Source organism: Orbicella faveolata, unplaced genomic scaffold, assembly GCF_042242905.1.
Source record: "Orbicella faveolata isolate gen_17 unplaced genomic scaffold, um_ofav_v1 contig_13, whole genome shotgun sequence".
In the NCBI taxonomy this organism is placed as follows: Eukaryota; Metazoa; Cnidaria; class Anthozoa; order Scleractinia; family Merulinidae; genus Orbicella; species Orbicella faveolata.
The window spans coordinates 26,879,837-26,905,000 of record NW_028301540.1 but is presented as its reverse complement, the minus strand read 5'-3'; the positions used below and the strand labels follow the sequence as shown (position 1 = coordinate 26,905,000).

General features: G+C 37.8%; 3 protein-coding genes and 1 pseudogene across 3 annotated transcripts in view; all 4 read right to left on the bottom strand.

The window, feature by feature from the left end:
* The window catches only part of LOC149115830 (uncharacterized), a 10,288-nt gene extending 10,109 nt beyond the window's left edge, over positions 1–179 (bottom strand). The window contains exon 1 of the mRNA XM_089285225.1: positions 1–179. This exon is cut by the window's left edge and continues 106 nt beyond it. Within this exon, the coding sequence (XP_089141351.1) occupies positions 1–87 (87 nt within the window). The 5' untranslated portion in view covers positions 88–179.
* A 2,321-nt stretch (positions 180–2,500) lies between these two features.
* LOC110041848 (uncharacterized) lies at positions 2,501–5,665 on the bottom strand. Its single transcript, XM_089283860.1, has 4 exons — positions 5,249–5,665; positions 4,888–5,095; positions 3,322–3,431; positions 2,501–3,051 (listed from the first exon to the last, which is right to left on the bottom strand). The coding sequence occupies exons 1-4, from the start codon at positions 5,270–5,272 to the stop codon at positions 2,836–2,838; spliced, it is 558 nt and encodes a 185-aa protein (XP_089139986.1). The 5' UTR covers positions 5,273–5,665; the 3' UTR covers positions 2,501–2,835.
* Positions 5,666–8,094: 2,429 nt separating this feature from the next.
* On the bottom strand, positions 8,095–9,716 carry LOC149115829 (uncharacterized; annotated as a pseudogene).
* A 9,461-nt stretch (positions 9,717–19,177) lies between these two features.
* LOC149115828 (uncharacterized) lies at positions 19,178–21,915 on the bottom strand. Its single transcript, XM_089285222.1, has 4 exons — positions 21,848–21,915; positions 21,219–21,420; positions 20,493–20,602; positions 19,178–19,465 (listed from the first exon to the last, which is right to left on the bottom strand). The coding sequence occupies exons 1-4, from the start codon at positions 21,869–21,871 to the stop codon at positions 19,253–19,255; spliced, it is 549 nt and encodes a 182-aa protein (XP_089141348.1). The 5' UTR covers positions 21,872–21,915; the 3' UTR covers positions 19,178–19,252.
* Between the last annotated feature and the right edge of the window lie 3,249 nt (positions 21,916–25,164).

Below are 25,164 nucleotides of genomic sequence, written 5' to 3'. Positions count from 1 at the left end.
TCCACTGCAGTGCTCGTGGTGTCTGAAATGCGAGCGGATGCTCCGTAGCATAGGAGTCGACAAACGCCAGTTTAATCCTACTTCCATGTAAGCCAAAAAGTACGCAATTACAATCTGAGGGTAAAATTAAAACTAATTATGAAAGTTGAAACTATTACAAAAATAAAATATCATTTGAAGAAATCATAGTGTAATATTTATTACAATTAAAAGGTCAGTGAAGTAATAGCATACCTGGAAAATGTTTGATAAATCCATTTTGTCCACTGCTCTTTTGATTTCATGGCATTTAGGAACAAGGTTAATCATTGTGAAATGTTCCGGGTAGTATACCACATTTATACCATTCGTGACTTTTACCTAATTTGTGCTGACGCATTTGAAACACATCTGCGCCCACGTACATACAAGACCAGTTTGACGGCATGGAAGACACTAGAAATCAGTAAGACTACCTTAGAAGTACAGTATAAGACAACCTCTGAGCGTTTAACGATGTTCCAACAATTGAGATGTCTGCGTGAAAGATGAAGTTACATAATAGTATGCACAATCCACGAGGAACTGAAATATAAGTAAGCAAATGAAGTAACGGTGTTATCCGTAAAGGTGTCTTGAACCTCCAAAGGAAACGAACATTGGTTTGAAAAGTCGGGTAGTTTCAGGAATCAGGTGAAAATTCGGGTGATGTGGCAGCTCACGTGAGGTCTCACATGAATGGCTTGATACTCTCTGGGAGAACAATAGAGCAAAAAACAGAAACAATGCCCCTAGCCCTAAAACAATACCAGTTGCTAACAATGAAGAGAATTACAAGCTTACGAGAGCTGCTGCATTTCTAGAAAATTCAGTGTTCGACTCAGCAGAGAGAAACGACTCTTAGTTCGAGTTATCAGGGATTAGCCTGCAATGGCGGAAGATCACTGACAGTTCAGGCTATCAGGGGTTCGAAAAATCGAGGGTTCCAGAAATCTGGATTCCACTGTAGATAAACTGTCTGTCGCTAAGCGACTTTTAAAACAATAATCCGGTACTACCACGCAAAAACGGTTGCTTTGAAATAAAATGTAACTAGCTTTTCAATTGTCAAATTTATCTCGAAAGAGACGGATCATGAACAAGTTTGAAGATAATGATTAGTTCGAATTCATTGAAGGCGAAGCTTGTCTACTATTATCATTTTCCCACAAGCTGACCAAATCATTCATACGCTTCGCTATAGAATACACTTTGCGATCAATACAACTGGATATTGGCACACTTTCTCTTTTGATATGGTAACCAAGTATCAAAATGGCCTGCAGATCATGACCCTGTAATTACTCTGACACAACACTGATGAGCCATTTATCATCCGCAGAAGATACTGACGGAAACATGTGATCATTTTATATTCTACCTCATTTTACTTGTAAAGGTTAAAACTTTGCTCTGCCATGAATGGTTTTCAAGCTATAACAGTGATAAGTCTTGCTTGGCAATTTTGATTAAAAGAGAAATTAATTCCAAAGTTGACTCCACTGTACTGTTGGAGTCACTTTCAACGAGAAATAGAGTATTTTCACTCATGTGGCCAATAACCATTCAAATTATTCGGAACAAAACAAAGTGTTTGCTTTAAAAAAGGGTTAAGAACGATTCCGTTCAAAGCTCGAGCAATAAGTGCAAAAATTATTTACTAAAAATGTACTCATAGCTCGGTAGCTTTTGAAATACTATTTAAAACAACTCACTTCAGTTCATTTCTCTATGTGACCCCGCGATTAATTTCCCAAGCATTCCCGGGAATGTTAAAGTCAAACCTCGTAAGAATGCTAAAAGGGTGTGTTATTGTGTTTTTAACTAACGCGAAACGTCTGTTTTAATTGAAATATGAATAACTTCTAGTTCAATTTTCTCTCTCGATAAGTTCTTCTTAACCGTATTTTAAATATTATCATGCCATGAGGTTTTTTTAGTAACTTAATTTTTGCCGTTGTTGCTCGAACGTTCTGCGGAAATCATCTTAAACTCACACGGGATTGGTTTGGGACACTACATAACCGCTCTATAAACTGCGGTGTTTTACAAGGATTTCCATCCCTGGGACTGAAGTCGTAACTGAACACGTCTAATATGACAATAATTTTACTGTGATGATATCGATGACGTAAAGTTTGATGTCAGGTTTGACCCTTTAACTGTACTTAAATTTGTTGGTGTATGATTGAAACAACTTCATCTTCTTCTCTTTGGCAATCTTCGGAAATCTTAAGGAATGTTTTGCTAATGTGCGGAAAGTTCGTGTGGCCTTCGGAAAACTCTTGAACAATCTTTTGAAAAACTACTTCTCTACATACGAACTACACTGAGACAAAGATTATAACAGCGAGCAGGACTTCCATACAGCCACGCTTGCAATGTAAACAAATCTCTTTAAGATTGTATTCATGTCCTTGGTTTAAACCAGTAAGTTTATTACAAGGTTAAGAACTCTTTACTTTTTAAATGAGAGAAGATATTTAGTCTTAAATTTTATTTAACTTCTGTCAGTTTTGCCGCATCTCTGCACCTGTGAATGCGAATTAAAGAAATAATGATACAGATTCAATTAAGTCGAAAATAAAGGCTTTCTTTATTAGGAAATGTGATAACTACATGTAACCGGGCTATTCAGTTATGTTTATTAATCAATAAAATGAGAGTCTAAACTCATCTATGCGTGAAGCCTGTGACGAGAGTACGATACAAGATTGAAACAATTTGGTGAACACAGACTGGCTTATATTAACTGAGTTTTAAACAAACTATTCAGCACTTCAAAAGTTTTTTCTTTCAACAAACCTGGCAATTTGTTTAACCATTCTTAGAAGTTCTTCTTCTCAGTTTTCTAAATAAGCATCGTCTATCTATTTTGGTTGTACTTATAAGGGATAAGTTTTCATCGCAGTTTTTAGGTACGCCCAGTTTCAAAGTCCTGTTAATATCTGTGTGTTTATATTGATAAAGTTTGCTAACTCTTTCTTCTTTAAACAGGAAACTGTCTTCCGTTGTATTGTCGCATCGCTGCACCTGCGATCGAATGCAAATGAAACAAATATTGATACTAATTCAACAAATTTGAAAACAAAAGCTTCTTTTATTAGGAAATGTGATAACTAGAAAGTTGACTAGTCAGTTATGAGCCATTAACATGAATAAATGAACAATAATTTTACAAAGGTTTTTAAATGCTTTAAAAATTCTACATAAGTGCATTTGCAATAAATCGACGCAGGGTCGGTCGACTGCACATTAAGTTGTATTTTGAATTGTTGTTGAGTTGTCGTTTATATTACTCACCTCAAACGCGACATTCGTCCCATTGATCACCTTCAGTGCATAATTGGTACCATCTCGGTCGTCAGTGAATTGTATACACTTTCTTCCTCTGATTTTAACAAACGAGAATCCTGTAAACAAGGTACGGTTATTAGATATCGTCACCCATTCCAGGGGTATTGTCACGGTTGAAGGTATATTGTCGGGTTAATGAGAATTTTGATATTGGACTCGGTAGGTCGAGTCTTCAATATAACAAGTCAAGACGTAATGTTTTGCCATATTAGGCGCCGATGTATCTTACTCGTTTTTTATTGTATCGAACAAATACTCGAAATTTTCGATGAAAGTAAAGTAATGTAGGGACCAGTATGATAAGTACTTCCTTCCTCATCGTTAAATTTAAGTGGCTATTTGTTTATATTGTTGACGAATGTTGCACTTTATAATCTTCTGATAATACACCTTTTCCGCTAGACATCTTATTATAGAGAATTTCTTTTGTTCCACCCGGTGTGTACTGTTAAAGCTCCCTCGCTTAAGATATTTTTGAAGATTTTTGGATACAAGCACACACAGTGCGAATACATTTAGAATTTTCAAAATACAAATATTTGTGAAAAATTAAATTTACGTCAGCAAGGCGATGTAATCCGTATAATTCGTGTACCACTTCGTCCCAGAGGCTACGGTTGGGCTACACGTAAGCTAAATTTGTAGCTATATGTCTCAACGGTTGCTGGACAATATGTTACCCTGCTTTACTCAACAAGTAGATTATGAGCTCGAGATTTCTAGCGCGTGATAGTTGATGAGGGCGCTGCCCGAGTTAACTATCACGCATAAAAATCGAGAGGGAATAATTGAAATAATATTATACTATTAATTAATTAATTAATTATTACTACAACATAACAAATCTGCTACTCGTTCAAAACTTCAACTAGATTTTCTCCTCTGACACTTCAAAAGCGCAAAGAAGGGGCCGCCATTTTGTTAACAGCGGCACACTGCTAGACTGCTCACTACCTACAACAAGGTATATAGTGAGTAGCGCAGCCAATAGAACGCCCAATAGTAGATTTATACCGATACAAAATATTGGGTAGGGGTGTGACCCTACTGAGATTAGAAGATCTCGTAAGTGTGTCTGAGTTTTGTGGTGCATTTCTCCCGCGATCAGAAAAGATCAACGTTGGTAACTGTCATTCAGTAGCTGTGAGTAAGTCACTAAGGAAGTCAACCTTTTCTTTTCGAAGGCGCTTTATCGACAGTTATTTTTTTGTTTGGTTTTTGCGTTCTCTCATTTTTCTTAGTGTGATTATTGGACATTCAAATTGAACATCTTTTAATTATCAGTGTTCGGTTATCGACATATAATTTTCGTGCAAGGATGTATTGCAATAAATCACCTTCTGCATCTTTCAAGCTTTTTGGATATATCTTTCGTTCTTTTTCTCTCTATTACAGGTGTAATTCCTCGCTATTTTCTCTGTACATGTGTTTCTGTCTCCGGATCATCTCTAGATTCCTCAATCACAAAGCATAACACGCGCACAGAAGACGTTTCTCTCAGTTTTTACTTACTCGCATTTGGGTCTTTTGTAGATGAGCCGTTGCATTTAGCTTTGCACTGACGCCTTACCCCAGAAGAAACTTTGCATTGGTCAGTGTCAATCCGAATAAGATTTCCTCCACTGCAGTGCTTGTCGCGTCTGTATTCGGACCGGATAGGTATCGTTTGACAGCAGGTCGATCCAACTTGTACACAAACCAGCAGGCAAGACATTACAATCTAAGGATAACAAATAGAAATTGAAAATTGAAGACATAATTGCAAAAATTAAATGTTAGTTGAAGAAAATATATATGATTGTATCTGAGAGTGTATCTGACACAACTAAAAATTCAATGAAACAACAGCTTAACTAGTTTTAAGTACATGTACTTGTAAAATACTTGACAAATCCATTCTGTTCACTGTTCTTTCAATTGCAATTGGTAGTAAGGTCAATCATCATGAAAGTTTCTGAGTTGCTTATTATATTTATACTATTATGCATTACGCGTGATATCCACATCTGCATAAAGGGCGTAATAACAATTGTACCACTCTTCAGATTAAAGCCTGCTTGACGTAGGATACGCTGGAAATTATCAACCTTTAACCTTCAGGGTGCTGATCGTTCCGTGATTTTCCAACAATTTAGAAACCACATATTGTAAAATAATCTAGTATACATAATCCATAGCGATAGAGAGTACAAAGCAGCAAACGAGATAAATATAATGTCGATCACACGCCTCCGGTTCGCTCTCATTACGTCAACCGCCATGATTAGTAGACTGAAGCAAGAAAATGATGGTGCAAAAAAACCATTTCCCTGTGTTTATTCATATATTAAATCAATTGTCCGTCGCTATGCGACTTTTTAAACGGTTGAATCATTGGAGCCGTTGCTTAGGTGAAAAGGGATTGATTATATAGATTAGAGATGAGTATTATTGGCACATGAAACTCCTCATCCTCACAATCAGTGATAACGTTGACAAGCTGACTTAATCATTAGTCAGTCATTCAAACGCTGCTCTAAAATTAACTTTGCCATCATTTCAACCGGATGCTGCCATATTGTCTTTCTGTCCACGATAATAACAGTGTCAAATTAGCTTGCAGGCCGGATACCATAGCAGGCGCTATTCAGCATCTATACATGAGGCTGACGGCATTTTGATAATGCCAACAGATTTTCCGGGTCTTTATTTCATGAAAGTGATCTATAAGTTTGTCTAACTACAACGCTATAGAAACAAGCAAAACACCGTTTTTATCTCTAAATAGAACTAAAGCTGAAAAGGTACGTTTCAGTTAGGACTTTCAGCTGCAGTTCAACCAGCCTTTACCAAGCCATGAACTGTCCAAATTTCAGCGTCTTTCGTCTTCTAGACTGTTAATAAACGGAAATATATAACAATACAGAGCAGATATATCTAAGGGTAAGCGTGCAATTTCGACCAATGTTGCGTTTTATAGGTTTCAGGTAGAAAATTAGTTTAAAACCACTCTTAAACATCCATTGCAGTTGGCTTCAATAGTTTACGTTGTTATAAAGTCAAATTCTTCTAACTAGCGTAGTCATAATAAAGACTTTTATTTCAGGAATAACGCAGCAGGCTTGCGCACACCCATGCGTGTCGTTTAGAGCCGCCCTTGTAAGAACGTCATTCGTTTCTTTAAAAAGCCCATTACATGGTTTAGAACTTGATTCTTTATTTCTTAAACCTGACAAGCCTGTCAAAGGAAGATTTATGGTTGTTAATTTCCTGTTTCTGCCCGCATGAAGGATCACTGAACTAAAGCATTTAGATTGGTGTATGTAGGCGGCTTACGTCTGTTAGCTGACCGCACGATCGAATTAGGCCAATATCCCGGTGAACTGAACAAAGCTTTCCTATTGATTTGTTTAATGTTAGTGCTAGGGTCAAAGTTTAAACGTGATGGCAACGAAATTAAAATGATCATGCTGACGCAATGCTGAGCAGAGAACCTTCCAGATCTCATCTCGAAAGACTTTAAGACGACATCCGATGAAAAATCGAGCAATTTCAGGTTTTAGTAGACAAAAATCTGTTACCAGAATAATTTAAAGTATTTTACAGTCATTTGTACATTTTCTTAAAGGCAAATACATAAATAATTGCCTGAAATAACACCGAAAACAATTTCCCATGGGAACGAGAGAAAATGAATTTCAAAGTTCAGAGAACTTGTGCAAACACAAGCAAAATTTCATCATCGGTTTCATTTCACCAGTACTTTCAAGTGTTTCATACCAAGTTCAACATTCGTTTTCGACGTTTGGTGTTGCTGGAAATGATTTTTTTGAAAAGATATTCAAAACAGTCATACAGAAGTTTGCAGTACGATGTAAATAATCTTGGTAAGTAGGTTTTTATCCACTCGTTACTCAAACTTCTGGTGGATTCCGTCTTAATTTGGATGTGAATAATCCTTTTACCATAACTTCAGAATGCCTCAAAAAAAAAAAAAAAACGTTTTCTTAGCCATCCATGATAGTCAAGGATTGGAGAAGCTGCCAGTCGAAATTAAGTGGAGGCTTATAACACTTTATAGGGACCTTAAGTAAACCAGGATGGCAACGGCAACGAGAACGCCACAAAACAAAAGGATGAACAGAAGAGCTATGGCTGTGCACGAGCGTTATAAATATTTGTACATTTCTTAACATTCTTCAGCAAAAAACAACAACAACGTCAAAAGATAAGTTCTGCGGATTTTCGCTGACGCGAACGACGACAGCTAATTTTTTGTATTTTCATGTGGAATTGAACGCTGGCCTTGCATATTTAGCTTGAGCAATTTCTGATACCGTCAGGTGCACTGAACAGATCTACAGAACTGCAAAATTCGATGATAAAGTATATATTCAGTTTTTACTAGGCGTTATCCTCGAGGTCGCCGTCGTCTTTGCTGAAGCTCCCTCCTGATCTGCATGAGGCCAACTGATATCTTGGGATATCATTTAAAGCTGAATGCAATAGTTATTCTATTCTATATTGTCATAAAGACGTTATGAACATGACTTAAATTGGGTGTGGGATAATCAAAAATTATTCTATGAGCGCGCGTTGGATATGAGATGGTAAATAGCAAACGCCGAGTTGCCTACGACCAATCTCATATCCAACAGGCGCGAATGGAATAATTGTTTTAGTAAATTCCCAACCTTTGGTTTTGTTAAATTTTGTTTAAGTTTAACAAACGACCGGAAAGTGACGTGACTTCCGAGCGCCAAAACCACATGATCTCACGATCACATGATGGGCGCACCGTCGTGCGAACAGTTGAATGAAAAACCAAAAGCGAGGGAAATTACAGCTGAACTGAAATTACAGTTGAACTGAAACTACACTAATCCAAACTTCTCGGTACTGTTTTGTACGGGTAAAAACCTTACTGCAGTGTTCTCAAGTGTTCCAAGTTCAAACTCATCGGGAAGAGTAATAATTGTGGACATCTACACTACAGTTGTGAAAATACTGGGGAAGCTTCTCTGATCGCCATGCCGTGAAACGGATTTTGAACTGGTTGAAAAATTGTTTTCGACAAGAACTGCTTTCCCTGGTTTTTGATGTGGAAATTCGTCTGGGACTGGTCTGCACTGCTACTGGATTTCGTTTTCTTTCCCCTGCACCCAAGTGGCATTACTAGGAGACGAATTTCCAATAAAATCACTAAGAACGAGTGACATCTACTGTTGTTGTTCCATTGAGGGCCGCTCGTTGTAGGACTCAACTGCCTGGTCGGACTTGTGTCCCGTTATGGACTTGATGTGCCTCGTCTCGCAATTATGGTCGGAGAGCACTGTGACAGATGTAGCTCTGAGGCAGTGGTTTGTGAGATGTGGCTCTACACCTGCTCCCTTTGTCACCTCTTTCACCAAATTGCCGTGCGTAGTTGTACCAAAAGCTGCGGTGCAAAACCAGATTTTGTCGTCTTTCTTGCTTTGACTATCTCTTGGTCTCTGAAACAGAGCACCCGACGTTGGATTGAGATGGCCTAAGTAGTTCTTGAGCGTATTTACTGGACATCTTTCAGATCCCGGTACGGAAAATATCTTGCATTCGATTTATCTTCAGCGTCTGCGAGGCCGCCCTGGTGATTTTTTTTGGCGGAAAGGAACCAGGCTGACTTCTGTTCAGTTCGTAGCATTCAACCCCTTGTGGAGTTTTTCGTAGAGAAAGAATTGCCAGTGTCAGCTGTCGCTGGTTTTCACGTCCCCGCCTTCCTAAAAAGAGGCCGAGTTAGGACCATGCGAGCGGTCCTCTGTAACTGAGCGGATTCAAGCTGTCGGCCGGACCGAGTTCGCCGCTCACAAATAGTTTCTTCACCTGCTCTTTCGAGATTGCCTTTTTTTTGGACGACGACAGCTATTTTTCCCGTTTTCCCTCGGTCTTTCACGAAAGCGTCAAAAACTTTATTTGCTTCAGTAAAAGCCGGGTCAGAGATAATAAAACGGTTTGTTTTGTGGTGGCGAGCGATGGAAACGATCAATGGCGGCTCTTATGGATTTCGTGGATGAACTTTTGTTATACGTGCCATCTTTCTTCCTCGCAGACGTGTAAAAACACTTCAAACAAATATTCAGTTCTTCTTTTGACATTTCTTCTATTGGTTTCGAAAATGTGGTGCCACCAGGACTAGCACGCCATTCTGTAACGTTAAGGTAAATATTGTTGTTGTTACGTAACCTCCACGAATGCGTAAAATCTCAACAGACATATTTGAAATTTTTTCAACTTTTAAGGGAAACTTTGAACGGATACGCACCGTTAAATAATCTCATCCCGAACTTTGTGGCTTCTCTTGTTGTTTCTGGGACGACCTTGTCCATAATTTCTTGTATTTCTTCCGGTCCGTGGATAGCTCACCGCATCTGCTTTTTTCATCCATTATTTTTGTCGACTAAACTTGGCTTTCCGCGAAAAATTGTATGCCGAGCGACATTTGCTGCATTCATTTCCATATAAGGTCAAACGCAGTTACACTGGCTGGTAACCGAGATCTAGTGAACCAATCAGAAAGCTAGAATTGCATTATCCGAGGTTGAGAATTTAATAAGACTCAATTAGCTTGGACGCTTTACAGAAACTTGATTCTTTTCTAATACACTCGGCTTTATCTGTTTTCAATACCTTGTTGAATATTTCTTTTATGCCAAGCGAAATTTGCTACAATCATTTCCATATAAGGTCAAACGCAGGTATAATGGCTGGTAACCGAGATCCAGTGAACTAATCAGAAAGCTAGAATTGCATTATCCGAGGTTGAGAATTTAATAAGACTAATTACCTTGGACGCTTTTCAGAAACTTGATTCTTTCCTAATACACTTGGCTTTATCTGTTTTTAATACCTCGTTGAATATTTCTTTGGACTGTTTTGTAATTTCTATATCGGCAGCTGGTAGAAGTGCAATGGGTCATGCCAAGGACAAGGAAATTCTAACGAAACAAAAGACAATGGTTTCACAGGAGGGAGTGCATCATAAGCTTGGAACTTCGTTTCATATTAGTTAATCTAAATTGCGAAACATTAACAGTCAGTTTATGCCCGAAGAGCTTTTGTGCAAATCTGCTCAATTCTTGATTTATGTTATACAGAACATGTAACCGCGGCCTCTTCCGGAAATAACGACTCGATTATCTTGGTTGCTCAGTCAGTAAGAATAACAAAATAATAAAAGGAATGTAGACAAAAATAAATATAGACAAAGTCTTTCGACATGCTGTTACTTGACTGTCTTTTCAGTTGAAAAGTTATACATCAGTTCTTCAACTAGTATTTAACTTTTGTGCTTATAAGAAATGAATAATGTTACACGAGTCTTGGTTATAGTCTTCCTTGTGCCTGCCATTGTGCGTCGTTACCACTATCACCGTGAAAGGCGCTCGAAGATTTCGCTCTGAGGGCTGAATTAGATATGCTGTCAGATACCTGAGAAATAGCATTAGGCAATGTATCAAAGACTTTATTGTCTAAGTTTGACAGACTGATTTGCTCGCGCGACCGGAAAACGAAAAATTTTGTCGGGCGTTATTCTTCAGACTCGTGAATGTAGCATTAACTGTGGACGTAGAACATTTAAAACTCTTCTCCACCTAGGTAGGCGGGAACTTTTCCCAATGTACCTCCAAAACCATTAAATCGGTGCTAATCAAACTCATCTGATTATGTGCAAAGTATTTTTTAAAAAAACTCTTTACTTAAGTGATAATCACGTGTCAGTAAGGATGTCCCAAAGCTCCAAAATGACGTCACACATTTCAAAACGTCTGCTATCTCGGATGCACCATCTTGAATTTCACGCATTACTTGAATAAGGGAGACGAACAAAAAACCGATCCGAAATTCCGGAAAATATGCAGTGTACGAATATAAGAAATTAGAACAACCTTTACATAAACGAACAATTATTCTTGTCACAAGGTCTGAAAAATGTTTGTAAACGAAGCTTTCGACTGTATCGCACAGTCTTCATCAGCTAATGAAGACTGTGCGATACAGTCGAAAGCTTCGTTTACAAAAAATTTTTCAGACCTTGTGACAAGAATAATTGTTCATTTATTTATACACCAAGGTCAAGAATGAGCGTACATAGTCATAACCTTTACATAAATTCCAAATTCTATTAAAAGTAATCAAAATTTTTAGCTTACAAACACCGAATGCGCGTAAAACGCACTTTGACAACAAGTTTGCCATAGGAGCCAAACAGTAGGCCATTTCCGAGTTACCTCGTGCCTCTGTTTGAAAGCGAGTCATCTTTCAAAACATTTCATATGAAAAAAGAACCTGTAGTGGAAACACATTTTTCATAGGAATGGTTTTGCGCGAAGGATTGGGTACTATTTCATCCGGGCAGAAAGGTTAAAGAGTGCGTAGGCGAGGAGTTAAAATCGCGTTATTTCAAGTACTTGAGATTGATTTGGGTTTTTAAATGGCGGCATTACACGAGTCAATATCACTTGACAATTTTATAGGATTATCCCACAATATCCTCATATTAATTAGTAGAAAATGCAAAGAAATGTCTTGTGGTCTCCTGATTGTCAAACCGTATAATTAACTTCCAACAAATTGACAACCTAGCATTTTTGACCAAATGGCTCTTTCGGGTTGGAGCACCCTTGTTTCTTAAAATTATATCTATGTAATAGAAAGAGTGAATAATTTATTAAAGGCTAGGGTAATAGAAACGATTTGGATGTTGTTGTTTTTGTTGATTTTAAGAAGAAGAGCTGACCATACTTGACGTTTAACAAGGAAAAAAATTTCTCTGTAGATGCCTCGTCATGAAAAAATGGTCATCCACTTTCTTTCAGGTTTAGTTCGTATAGTCCCTCGGACTTAAATTCTTTTTACGTGCTTACTATCTTTCTTGTCAGTTTTGTGTTTTTCTTCAATTTGTAAAAAAAAATTCTTTGCAGCAGAAAAGACGTCTTTAAATCTTTGTTTTGTTTCCACTTTTTCGTTTGTAATTCGCGTCTCGGCCACATCACACCCTAATCATTCTTGTATACAGCATCACTGTTGCAATCAGAAAAAATATTAGGGGGGCCTTTATGAAGAAAATTTTAATGGCATTATTACTGTTTCCGTTTTCTGAGTGAAAGAGACCATTTTGGTGTTCATCGCAAAGATTGTGCTATTTGGCTTTATTTTTGCATAAATTTATTAATGATGCGACCCGAGGAAAAGTAAGCGCAATTACACTGACGTTTCTTGTTGTTAAGACCAGTAAAAATACAATTTAAATTAGATTAACTTTTTAACGGAAAGTGCTCCTTGAAAAGAATGACCTCAAGCTAAGTAGGAAGTAGGCATATGTCACAGGTGAAGCACTTAATTTTCGAATTAATTATCCCTTCTTTCTCAAGACATGTACATGTGCTCTTGAGGTTTCCACTGCAGGCATAATTTTGGACCGAAAAGTGGGATACAGAATCCAGTCGAAAAATTAAACCGAGATACATAGCAGAAAAAAAAGAAGCTTAAAGGACGTTCTTGTCGGTTTTCTTTAAGAAAGTTTGCTGGAAGGTTTGGATTCCAATACAGTTCCCTGCAGATTTGGAGCTTCCTTAGGCTTGGGAAGAATGATTAAGTGATGAATTTTTATCGTGATAATAAAATTTGTAAAGTACTAATTGTAAGCATACTAATCGATTTATCAACAGTTTAAGTCTCTTAGTTTTAAACACTTCTCTATTTCGGGGTATAAGCATCATGTTTCGATCTGTAAGCTACTCTGAAAGATGAAACTGTGACGAACGATTTTTTTCTCCCTATCAAATTTAGCCCAAAATTATCCATGCCATCAGAACCGAACGTGCGCGTCCGCAACGTGCGAAAGTTTGCTCAGTAAAGGTATGCAGTGAAGTACATGAAATGGTAATTGCACTGAAGGCATTGCTGGTGCCGATTTTAAAACACTTTGCTTTGATTTATTCTACCTTCGTGGACCTTCGTTATCTGTCTCAGTAGGGAGCTTAAAAAACCACGACGGCGACGCCGAGGACAACGTTGATTAAAAAATGAATTTATATTTTACCTACGAATCTTGCGATACCCTAGAGTCATTTAATTTGTTTATCACTGTCAAGCTATCACTAAACTGAATCTAGGACACAGCGATAAATTTGAAATAAAAGTTAAAAAAATAGTCGTCGTGGTTCACGTCCTCCAGACAACGCAGAATTTGGTCATTTCACGTTGTTGTTTTGCAGAGGACGGCAAAGAAATGTACCAAGAATTATAACGCACGTGCACAGCCATTGTTATCCCCATTAAACCCTTTCGTTTAGCGACGTTGCCCGGCGTTGCCGTTGCCATTGCCGGAGTGGTTTTCTTAAGCTCCTTAGTACCTCCCAATCTAAGCCATCCTTACTCCTCATTAGTTTTTTCCTACTTTGCTTGAGTAAAACTATCAAGTTTTTTTTTAGATGTGAGTCCAATTTTGTACAAGCTAGAGCTTAACAAAACTTATTGCAAAATTAAAATAAGTTAACTCTTTAAACATTTCAAAAGCAACATATGACGAAGTGTTTTTAGCAACCGGCTACTTTAAAGGTTTAGCGTTGACATAATACAAAATTTACATTTACTTACGAGAAAATTGCAATTGCGTGGTAAATCCATTTAATTTGCTCTCTCTCTCCAGCTATATCATCCACTTCTGAATATGGGTGACAACGAACGTTTGAAACCGACTAAATGCTTCTGAGCGGTCAGAAATGCCTGCCTGCTTCAGCTTGTCTGTTTTTCCGTTACGTACCTCACTCCCACATTTATCAAGGAAACATTGTTAATACGGGACTTAAAACCCGCCCTATGAAAACGTCGGTATTGAAAAACTCTTTCTTTATTGATTCACACCGGATGTAGTTTCTTTTGTTCATTGTTGTCTAGCTAGTTACCAATACCTCGCTTTAGTTTTAGTCTTTTAAAATCTTGTCATATTTTGTAACCGTCACTTCTGAAGATGTATATATGGTTGTAGCATACGAAACGTCAACTTTAATATGCCATGCGAAACCTGTTTGCTATGTTTGTAACCGCTGCTTGTTTTTTCTATGTCCCGAAATTGAAATGGCCGAAAAACAAGAATTTTTATAATCATTTTCTATTGGCCTGATTTGGAAATTCGCTTCCATTCCCGTTCGTTTCAAATGAAGCAATGCTCTGTAAAACGTAGGTGTCATGTCTCCTTTGTACACATCCGCACTAGTTTTCCCTTGTGTACTGAACATTAGTCGGCGAAGTTTTGATGACGGAATAAGACCCTAACGCTTACGTCATCCCGAGGGCCATCAGCGCGCTGAACCCGGGTGCGTCAATAGCAAACGCATGCGTCGTGGTACATTACAGAACAGCAATGGCGCTGCTGTCGCTGTTTTAGTAAGGAACTGCAAGTTCTCTAAATTATCCTTGTCTTCCAACGGTAGAGCTGCTACCTTCTAATTTCTACGTCACTAAATTGTTGAAAAGAAGCCAATGCTTACATTTTCATGAAGTCCACCGGCTTGAACAGAGCGACGTGGAAAGTACCGGTTAGTGACAGAGACCTTGGGAGCAGCGATGCAAGAGCAAGGTACTCCTACTTGAAGAATAACACCTCACCCTGGCAGCAGAGGCAAAAAGAGCTAGGAAGGCCAGTTGCGAGCTCTCGTCAACCATACACGAGGCACAGTTCGTCTCCCAGAACTGAGGCCATTTCGCACCTGTAAATCTCAAATTGAACTGTTTATCCACAGCAAGAGCTGCATCCAATTAACCTCTACAGTGTTCGAATCTATTGACCTCGTCCGACGGAGTGCCCACTGGTTGTAGTCGAGTTCCACACACCTGGTTTATTCGCACCTTAACCAGTGATTCGCTGAAACAAATAAAAATAAGCTAAACATGCGGAACAAGAAACAAAACAAAATATAAGTAAAGCAAGCGAAAAATAACGGAACGCTAACGAAACTTACAAAATTCGTGTGGCTACTAAGAAGACTAAAACACACTGACAACGACAACTAAAAAAATAACTGCTGAAGACGCTTTTCAGAAACAATGGATACAAAATGTACACGACAATATTTAACGTTACGTAACCGAATATAACTGGCGTCCAATTACAATAATAAATATGCACGGATTGACTGATTAAGGAAGATATAAAGAAAAAACCTTATAAAAGAAATATAAATGCTGATACATGACGTTTTGAAGTCATCTTGTCTCCAGCACAATTATCAAATGCAGATGTTCAAGTCATACGGGATCCATTTGTTCAAAACTGTTTTCATAGCTGACATCTTTCTTCAATCTTTCACACCTAGGTAAACTAATTTAAATTCGAACCGTGTATTAAACGAAATAAACGAAAATAAGATTAGTTTAGATTTTTGATTTTTTTCTTGGCTGCTTTTCGTCGTTTGACGTTTGGACGATAATAAATACTATTGTTTGCCCAACAAAGTCTGACACAAAAGTGCTGAATTTTGAACAAATGGATAAAACTTGTAGAATGTAGGTTCAATGCCACCCTGAATATAATTTGTTTAATAATGTGCGTACGTGCTCAAACGAAAAGGTCAAGTAAAATTTAATTGTAATATGCAGTAATATGAATCAATAAGCCGTAACACAATAACGAGCTGAAATAATCGATCACAGCTTTTGATCTTTTGAAATCAAGAACTAGGAGCGGTATGACGGCATCATTTCCGTAAAGTCACTTCCTTTTGATCATAGTGGGACCGATAATCGACGAGTTATCACGATATGTTTCATTATACCATTGCTCTCAACATGCTCCCATTTCGACTCAGTTTGCCCACCTTTTAATCTGTGCAATGGATCAACAATTTCGCATCATCCTATGACACTTTGTTTAGGCAGGTACGTGCTAACAGGCAGCCTTCATCCGATTTTAAAGTACGGAAACTTAAAATGGAAATGGTTTCCACCCATGAGTGATACTACGGATACAATAAACCCTAACACAATCTCTCACGGACGTTTTCAAAGACCGATGCCCGGAAATACTGGACGTAAATGAAATGAACTTTTGAATCAATGATAACGGTGCTATTTCAGCAGGCCGGAAAAAACAAAGGATCTGTGTAGACATATGCTAACGTTCCTCAGTTCAGCAGTTACGTCAATCTGATTTTGACAAATTCCCGTGCCAAGCAAAAAAACCTGTCACATTATTCATGAAGTTTATTGCAAAAATTATCTAAGACTTGTGAGGCTTATATTTGAGATCTTTTGAGGATTAGGCAACTTTTAAAATTGTGGTAAGTTTAATCAGGACCTCACAACGAGACAGAACTCACGTCTTGCGTTTTAAGTAGAAACGGAAACAATACTTTAAAGATAATAGGATTTCCAATAGCGGCAACTTAGAACTGCACGAAACAGAAAAAAAGGTCTTGAGTTTACTGATCAACAAAAAAAAAATTACTTTAACGAGAACTGGGTTAAGCCATTTATCATTCTGTTTTTGTAAATGCGTTAAATTACTGCTCTCTTTTTGGACAATGGAGTCTCGACAACGGAACTTGGGAGCTTCATATATCCTATAGTCACGTGGGCGTACATCTATTTGCCTGGAGCAAAGCAATCTAACGTGATATGAGGAAAAACTGTTAAACTAAACTCAACGAAACTCGATTTTAACGGACTTTTGCCTCTATCGGTTAGGAACTCGGTCAATGTCATATTAGTTTTGCATTATTAAAAGCTAACCCTTCGGTAACCGCACAATGGTCGTGCATTTCAAGAAATATGTAACTGTCGTTGTATGAGAGTCGTTGTTCAGTGGTTTTATTTTTAGCTGTAGCTGTTCTCTCTTATTTTCCCAAAATGCAGCAGACGAGAATTACCAGTTGCCAACCGAATCGAAGCGTAAATAATTTAGTGAATTGAATGGCCGTTAACATCTCTTTCAGTTATCGGTAGACCACAGGTTGTGTTGTCACCCGAGTGCAGATGAAAAAATGTGTCTTGACTCGGCTATGGCAAACAGTGCATGTCATTCAACAAGCGTGAGCCATCTTTTGTGATGGCGGTTCTACGTGGTCCGTCAGCGAACGTCATCCAAATTAAGGCAATTCTAGTTCTTACCAAATGGTCATGAAATTAACCGAAACATCACAGTAACGGCTTAAAACTGTAGAAGAACCCAAAAGAAACACTGGGAAGCAAAAAATAGGCATGGGTGGACAAAATTGTATAAGGTTAAAACGGATTGCATCAGGTTAAACCTGAAAAACAAAGACCCGACTTTTCACGTTATATCGATTTGTGTGAATTAGTGTTATTTGCAATGCTCGGAAATCGTATTTCTTTGATTTGCCGCCAGGGTTTTGTGGATATAATCCAATTTGAAGTTAAGCACTGTTAGTTGATAAAAATAAACAAAAATGTCTAAAAATGTCTACTCTGACCTTATAGCCCTTTTATTTCCTATCTCAGTACTGTCAAATGTAGGTACGTTTAACCGGCACCGCTGAGATTCTCGCATTTTAAGGGCGGTTGACCAAAAAATATTGAATACTTAAGAAAAACATTAGGCGTTGTTGTTAAGAGGATCATAAATAGAGTGCGTGGTCTTTGCGCCGACTCATTTTGCAATTTGCAAAATTACTGAATGAACTGAACGAAGGTGATTTCAGTTTAATTCTTCTCTCACTCCTCTGAAGGACATTCGCTAACTACTGATGTACAACAAAATCCACTTATTAATTAAGCCGGTGTTCAAGAGAATTTGACAGCGATGTATGAGTGAACATGGGAACTCACTCGGCGGTGGAGGCACCAATAGGTCTGAAAGACTGGGTTGGCTATACGTGCCCGACTGATCAAGGTGCTATTTGACGAGAGAAGGAATTTAAGATGAGACGAAATGGCTTTATGTAACCTTAGAGAGTGCTCAGTCAGAGTTTGTTACTATGGTAATCAGGGTGTGGCTCAGTACGGAAATATTGCCATCAACCCACTTCTAAACTCTTAAAAGTTCTCAATTCTCTAAAGTCAAGTGTTTTATTGTATAGTGTTTATCCTTGCTATTTGTAAAGTTGATTCATTCAACAATGTGCTAAGTAATGATTACCTAAGACTAAATTCAAATTAAGGAGTCACTTTGTAACTGACATCGCTTTTAGTTATTGGTTCAGACTGTTAAAATTCTTAAGCCAACTTTTACTCAGGTTCAAATAACTTTTTAACCTTGGGAAGAAAGACATGTTTAAGCAGATTTAGTCTCACATATCTTCTTGAAAGAAGTCAATATAGGTCCTTAATCCTATGTTGCAGCAACAGCGCAAAATTGTTAGGCACAACATGTCGCGACAAGTTAGGTGTTGTTAGCTCAAATTTGACCATTTTCAAACTTGAGCCAACAACATCCAACATGTCGCAACACGTCGCAACATTGTGGCCAAACGTGCGCAACATGTTGCGCCCTAACAATGTTGCGATATGTTACGTTGAAATGTTACGATCGTTTGACCGGGGCTCAAGAGTGGGTGAATAAGAAGTTCTAGAAAAATAGACAGATTAATTACAGGTCCTTGGATTAAGGTAATTAAGTTTGGTTAAAATGGAATTAACATAACTTTTTGTCATTAGAAGGCCAAAATGGGTCGAATGTTGCAGCCGAGGTCGAAAAACCAAATTTTAGGTTTCTTTACTTAATAAAAGGACTCATTTGAATTCATTCAAGTGCTGCGCGAAATGTAATTTTTAAAGGGGAAAAAAATGTACAAATGAACAAAAAATGAAACAAAACAACAAACACGGAGTATACAAATTTATCACAACTGTTTAACTTTTTTATTATGTTTACATAATTGTAGATACAAAAAATTCCAAGGGCTCAATGTCGTCTTTTAACGAAGAAACATCGCCTGTCGTTACTGTTAGAGCTGATTAAAGATATAGTTTTATCGTTACAGTTGCTAGATACCCCTAAGCACATAGTGTTACTATTAACTGTGTGTTTGTATATGTACAGTCTCTTTCCCGCGTCATTTTTCAGTTCCTCTTCAAACCGGAATTCATCAGTAACTGTGTTGTCGCATGGCCGTTTCTGTAAATACAAGAAAACAAAACAAAACAGCGATTTAACAAATAGATCAAAACCTTCCAAATGAAGTTATTACTGAGTATTTATTGTGTTGTGTATGCGGGCAAGAAAGCACGTACCCTAGTAGTTGTTAACTTAAACTGAGCGGATAACGGTTAAATTTCGAGCATTATCTCTAATGGAGGTGGCGAGTTAAGAGTATGTTCCTACAGGAAAAGGTAATTAAAAATAAACCCCTTTTCTCCGGCCAACTAGCCAGTAAAAATCAGTGATGTTTGCCTAACACCTTTTATCCCTATATGATCATTCTATAACAAACATCGTCACAAGTGCCACCCATGTACAATACATATATATACACCCGACCTGAGGGGCGTGAGGAGTCTGGAAGTCTTACCAAGCTAAAAGCTGGAAATAACTTTTGAATATTTTGACGGATCGTGATGACACGACTGGGACCAAAACCACCCCGCAGATATATAGCAAAAGGCAGATCGTGATGGCGTATTCTTTGCACGCCACAAACATGCATGATGTTTATATTTAACCAAATTTGCTGGAAGACTACTCAGATCTTGAGTACATATGGAATTTAAAATACAGCTCTGTTTTGTACGCCAACACGAATTTAACCTACTCACAGTTAGCTACCATATACCCTATATCCAAATTCCATATATGATATTTGTATGTGCATTCTTCGTTTTGTAAACGTTAGGCCACAAACACGCCACGTACGCGCGCGTTCTACAAGCGTGCAACCACAGACTACACTGACTGTGCCTAACAGTGATTTTCGCTCTAAAAGCTTGGGACACTTTAAGATGGGTCTCGAAGTATCATTTTTCTATGTATATTTCGTCTCTGATTCAAACTGAAGTCGTTCAAGTCTCTAAAGAGGCGAAAAAAAGGTGTGCTTGTAACATTTAATTAGTATACATAAGAATGATTGCGCGAGCCATGATTTAATAACGGCTGGCGCCTATCAATATAAGAAGTAAGTAATTGATTTTTATGTTTTTCAACTCACCTCAAATGCGACATTTGTTCCGTTGGTGACTTTCAGCGCATATTTACTACCGTCTTGTGTATCAGTGAACTGAATACACTTCTTTCCTCCTATTTTCTTTATCTTAAATCCTTTGAGACATAAAATACACCATTAGCGAAAACGTGTTGAAAGCCTTTCAAAACTCTCTATCACAAACATTAATTGTTTTTTCTAACAAATAAGAGAGAAAAAGCACCCGGGCCCTTTTTATCGTGGTGTTCTGTCTAGTCAGTGTGGACAACGAAAAAGGAGGCTTTTCCAATACGCGGACGTCAAGTCGCGCGAGCGGAAATAACGGTTTCTAGCGTTTTCTCATGGCGTATCAGCGTTTCTGTCCGTTTTAGTTTGGACGGACGGATAAAACGTTGCGAAAATGGTACAAGCGTGAAAACGAAACTTTTGATACGTTTTCGTAACGAAACAACCCTCGAAAGTGGATCGCTTCGAAAATGTTTTAGTGAGGACTGCGTTTTTAAAAATTTCTGTTAGACAATCGTTATAACCGATTTTAAACAACCCATGCATCGACAATCCAGTGCAATGATTGGGCCTCTATCTCTTGTGAATGTTTGTTCAATTTAGTCAGTTCAGTCATGTTGTAATTTTTCATTATTTGCTAAGAACTCGTCCTAAGCAAGCAATCTATCCAGTAATTTCCTCGCCTGTAATATAATTGGATCAAAGTAGCACTGCAACCCTTCTTACTTGTTCTAACATCTTTGGTAGAGGCCCCATTACATCTTACATCACACAGTCCGTTGGAAACTCTACACTGTGGATCTATGTGAATCTTTAGGAGATTCCCTCCGCTGCACGTTTCATCTTTCACTCTGTAATGTGATTGAAGAGTGACGGGAAAACGTGATGATGCATATTCTACACGGACCAACAAGCATAGCGCCAGGGCCTACAGATAAAGAAAATGATGTGACACGTTAAAGGAGCTACATCACGGTTTGCACTTACCGATGTGAATTGCCATCTAACTTGTTCCTACTTTTTTTCTAATCTATTAAAATACAACCGGTATCAAAATCTTCCTGAATAACCTTGAAACCCCTGCTTTGGTACTTTACAAAGAAAATGGACGAGATGGAAAATTCTAGCGTCAGGGGAAATGCAGTTTTCATATAACGAAAACAGTTGCTCCATACAGAAAAATAAAATTTTCTTAAGTAAACCCTTGTTCCATACAGAAAATAAAATACATGTGGAAACTGACTTGAGCAATACTCATAAATTGTTCGAGTATAAAAAAAAGCTTTACACATCAATTAAATGAATGAAAATGGTTAAAAAGACAATTAGGTCATGACCTGACCAATTTCACTTACAAGAAAGATACGTGCTAAATCCATTTCGTCAACTCTGTGATCGGCTATTTAAGTTCGAGATCAAAGTTATAAAATTTCAGGAATAAGTGCCTTTATTTATACGATTTGTTCTTTATTAAATTTCCACTATGTCACGCGTTAAAAATCTACGGAATCCCGAGTCAAAACTATGTAACCATTTGTAGCAAAATCAACCCCGCAGTGATAGTGACGTCGTGTTAGAAATTGCTGGACAGTGAGTGTTGATTTGTATTGCTTTTAAAGAACCGTTAACTTAGTCATTCGCTAGGCACGTACACCTACACAGCTTAGTTAGACTTCCATCCGGTTATCACATGTACGTGAAGTTTTGGGAGAGGTTCATTTGGTGGTGTTAAGAAAACCGCGAACACGAACCATTTTGGACCATCCCGAATCACAAAAAAAGACAACGAAAAAGTGGCAATAACTTTCAGTCGGTGACTATTTTTTACTTATTGAAGAACTCCAGTTCACTGCATGCGAAGAAAAGGCAAAAACGTTCAGTCGGTGATTAATCTTTACTTATTGTATATTTCCAGTTCATTGCATGCGGTTAGCATGAAGTTCCTGTTTGCTTTTTGCTGATTTTTAATTTTGTTTTTCAAGGGTAACACACAACATTCTTGAGATTGATTGAATTTTGAGGAGAGAGGAAAACTCCTGGAAAGGAAGAGAACCAATAACAAACTCAACCCACGTACCGTATAACGTCCAGGATATGGACCCCAGCTAATCGATGAGGGTGTGTGCAAAAAGGGGAAGTTAAAGAGAAGTTCCCATCGGGTAGTTGGCAACTTACATTTATGCCTTGTTTACACTTTGTTATTTAATCATTTTCCTTTATTGTTGTCACCTTTGTTTAGGATATAATGATACTACAATAACCGCCTATTTTTATGCCAGACTGTTTTCGTTTGAGCCAGCAACGAACCTTGACGAGTGTGTCCATATTTCATGTTGTCGCGTGGGCGAGCACGTGTCACGTAATTAGCCATAGCGATGCAGTAGTGCGCGAGATTTGTTCTCGGAATTTCAAATGAATGCACTTATGTCATAAGAATGTGAAACAGATCTGAAAGCCTCTTCGACAAATCTAATGGTAATTGCTGTAGTATCACTATAGAATAGCTGTCGGTATAATCGTAACTGTTTCCGACGTGTTGAAAGATATTTAGCATTGCCATAGTGCTCTATGACCTTTATATTTCTGAAAGTTCCTAAAGTTGCTAATTTGTAATCGACAGCCGTAGCAAAGCAAACTATGGGAAAGGGAAATTGAATAGAAATCATCTGCAAAGTTGTTACATATTTCCAAAGCGCAACACAATGTGTTCAGAAAAAGTATCGACTCTCGCAGAAAGGTTCAGACAGAACTTGTCGATCGGTTTGATTTCAGTGAAAGCTAATTCAGTGATCATCCTAGGTTATGACCGGGAAGGTAATTAAGCCACCGTTGTTATACACCAAATGTTTTAAAAAATGCACATATAATTATGATCGTTAAGAATTGACAGGAAGCTAAAAAGTTGTTTGTTTAAACTTCATTAGCCCAGAGTTAAACTTAGGCCATTTTAAATAGACTCCCTCCCACTCAGTTTGCACTTCTTAAAAAGTTAAGCCTAAATTTTTCAAGTTCGTCGTTTGTAATCTGTATTAATCTTCTACATCATCAACCATGCTAGTTCCTTTTTCAAGTTCTCTTCAATTTTTAAGGTAATTTTATAAACAGCCAAAATAACTAAAAAATACCGTGATGTTGATATCACAACCGTCTATACTACATGTTATTTTTTTACTGTTATCACAGACACCTCTCGGATTAGTGGGATATGCAAAGATATTGGTTGTTAACCTTCTGGTGTTAAACTCGGGTTATGCCTGAGAGAGGAGAGGTCAGAAAACTGCACGTTAAAGCGATGAAACGCTAATTCTTTCTATGCCATGTACGGAATATTGACAAATTAAATTTTGTTCTTTTATTTTTTTTATGTTCATCGTTTGTGATACGTTTTTTGTGTTTATGGAAGTTTCTGAATCCAGTAAGAGTCATTCAGTATTTTGGGGTAGACTGTGATTAATAGTTTATTTCTTTTTAATAGACAATGACATGCAAGGAAGATTGTTGGTAAAAGAGACTATTTTGAAATTGCTGCTGGTTTTAAAGTTTTTTTCTTTTTCAATTTTTCGCTTGGATATATCAAGTGACTCGAAGAATAATTAGCATGTTTTTAATTTATAGTTACTGATAGTGCGCCGTGTAATAGTAGGGAATCACAGTTAAGGGGCCACGTCATGATTCGAGCATCTTACTTGTATGTTCGAAGATGACTGAATCTATTTTCTTCCTCGATCTTTGACATCGTTCTTCCTATCTGGTTCATAGTAACATATTTGGATTTTTAACTTTGTTAGACTTTCAAATTTTTCTAAGATTTCACTGAAAAACTTAAAGGCTATTCAGCTCCCTCTACGCCATGCTCGTTGCTTAAATGACATACATTTAAGAAGAAGGTAATATAGCAGTTTGCAAAGTGTCGTTAAGCCAAAACCAAAGTGATCACTTTAGCCAACCATAAAGGACACAGAAAATCTGACGAACAAATGCTTGAAGCAAATACACGTAGCTGACGCGAAGCACGGGAAAACCTGTGCGTGGGGTTTCATGAGTGGCTTTACTTCTGATTGGATGAAAAAGTATCGTGTAGTGTACTAATGCAAAACTATAACAAATACTGATATCTTTCGACGTTCAAGTTAAAACTTCCTTAACTAACGCAAGCTCAAGAAATTAACTCCCTTGATGCCAATTCTTAAAACATCGCGGAACACCAGAGAACGTGTCATTTGAGGAAGCTCTACATAAATGACTTGGCGTGGATAGGAAATGCTATTACTATTTTTACTTACTAGAAAACTGCGTGCCGAATTCATTTACTCCAGTCACCTTCTCACTCCAGTTATGTCTTCCTCGCCAATAACCGCGAACGTTCAGTTTCATAGCTAGGTGTTCCTTAGTAGCCCGCAAATGTCTGAATCCTTAAATTTCATTCCGGCTTGCGTTGGTGATCCACTTTCTTCGTATTTCGTTTATTTTCGCCTAATATGGAAGATCTCTCGCTTTCCGGATACGTGTTTCACATGGAAAAGAGCTCTCGAAAAAGATCTCTATCACATTTTTGACTTATCGTAAAGACAAAAACGCAGTAGCTCTACCTGTGAAAGAGAAAGATAATTTTTGGAACTTCCAATCTTCCAATCACATAGAATGACGATGGCAAGGACACCTTAACGTAATT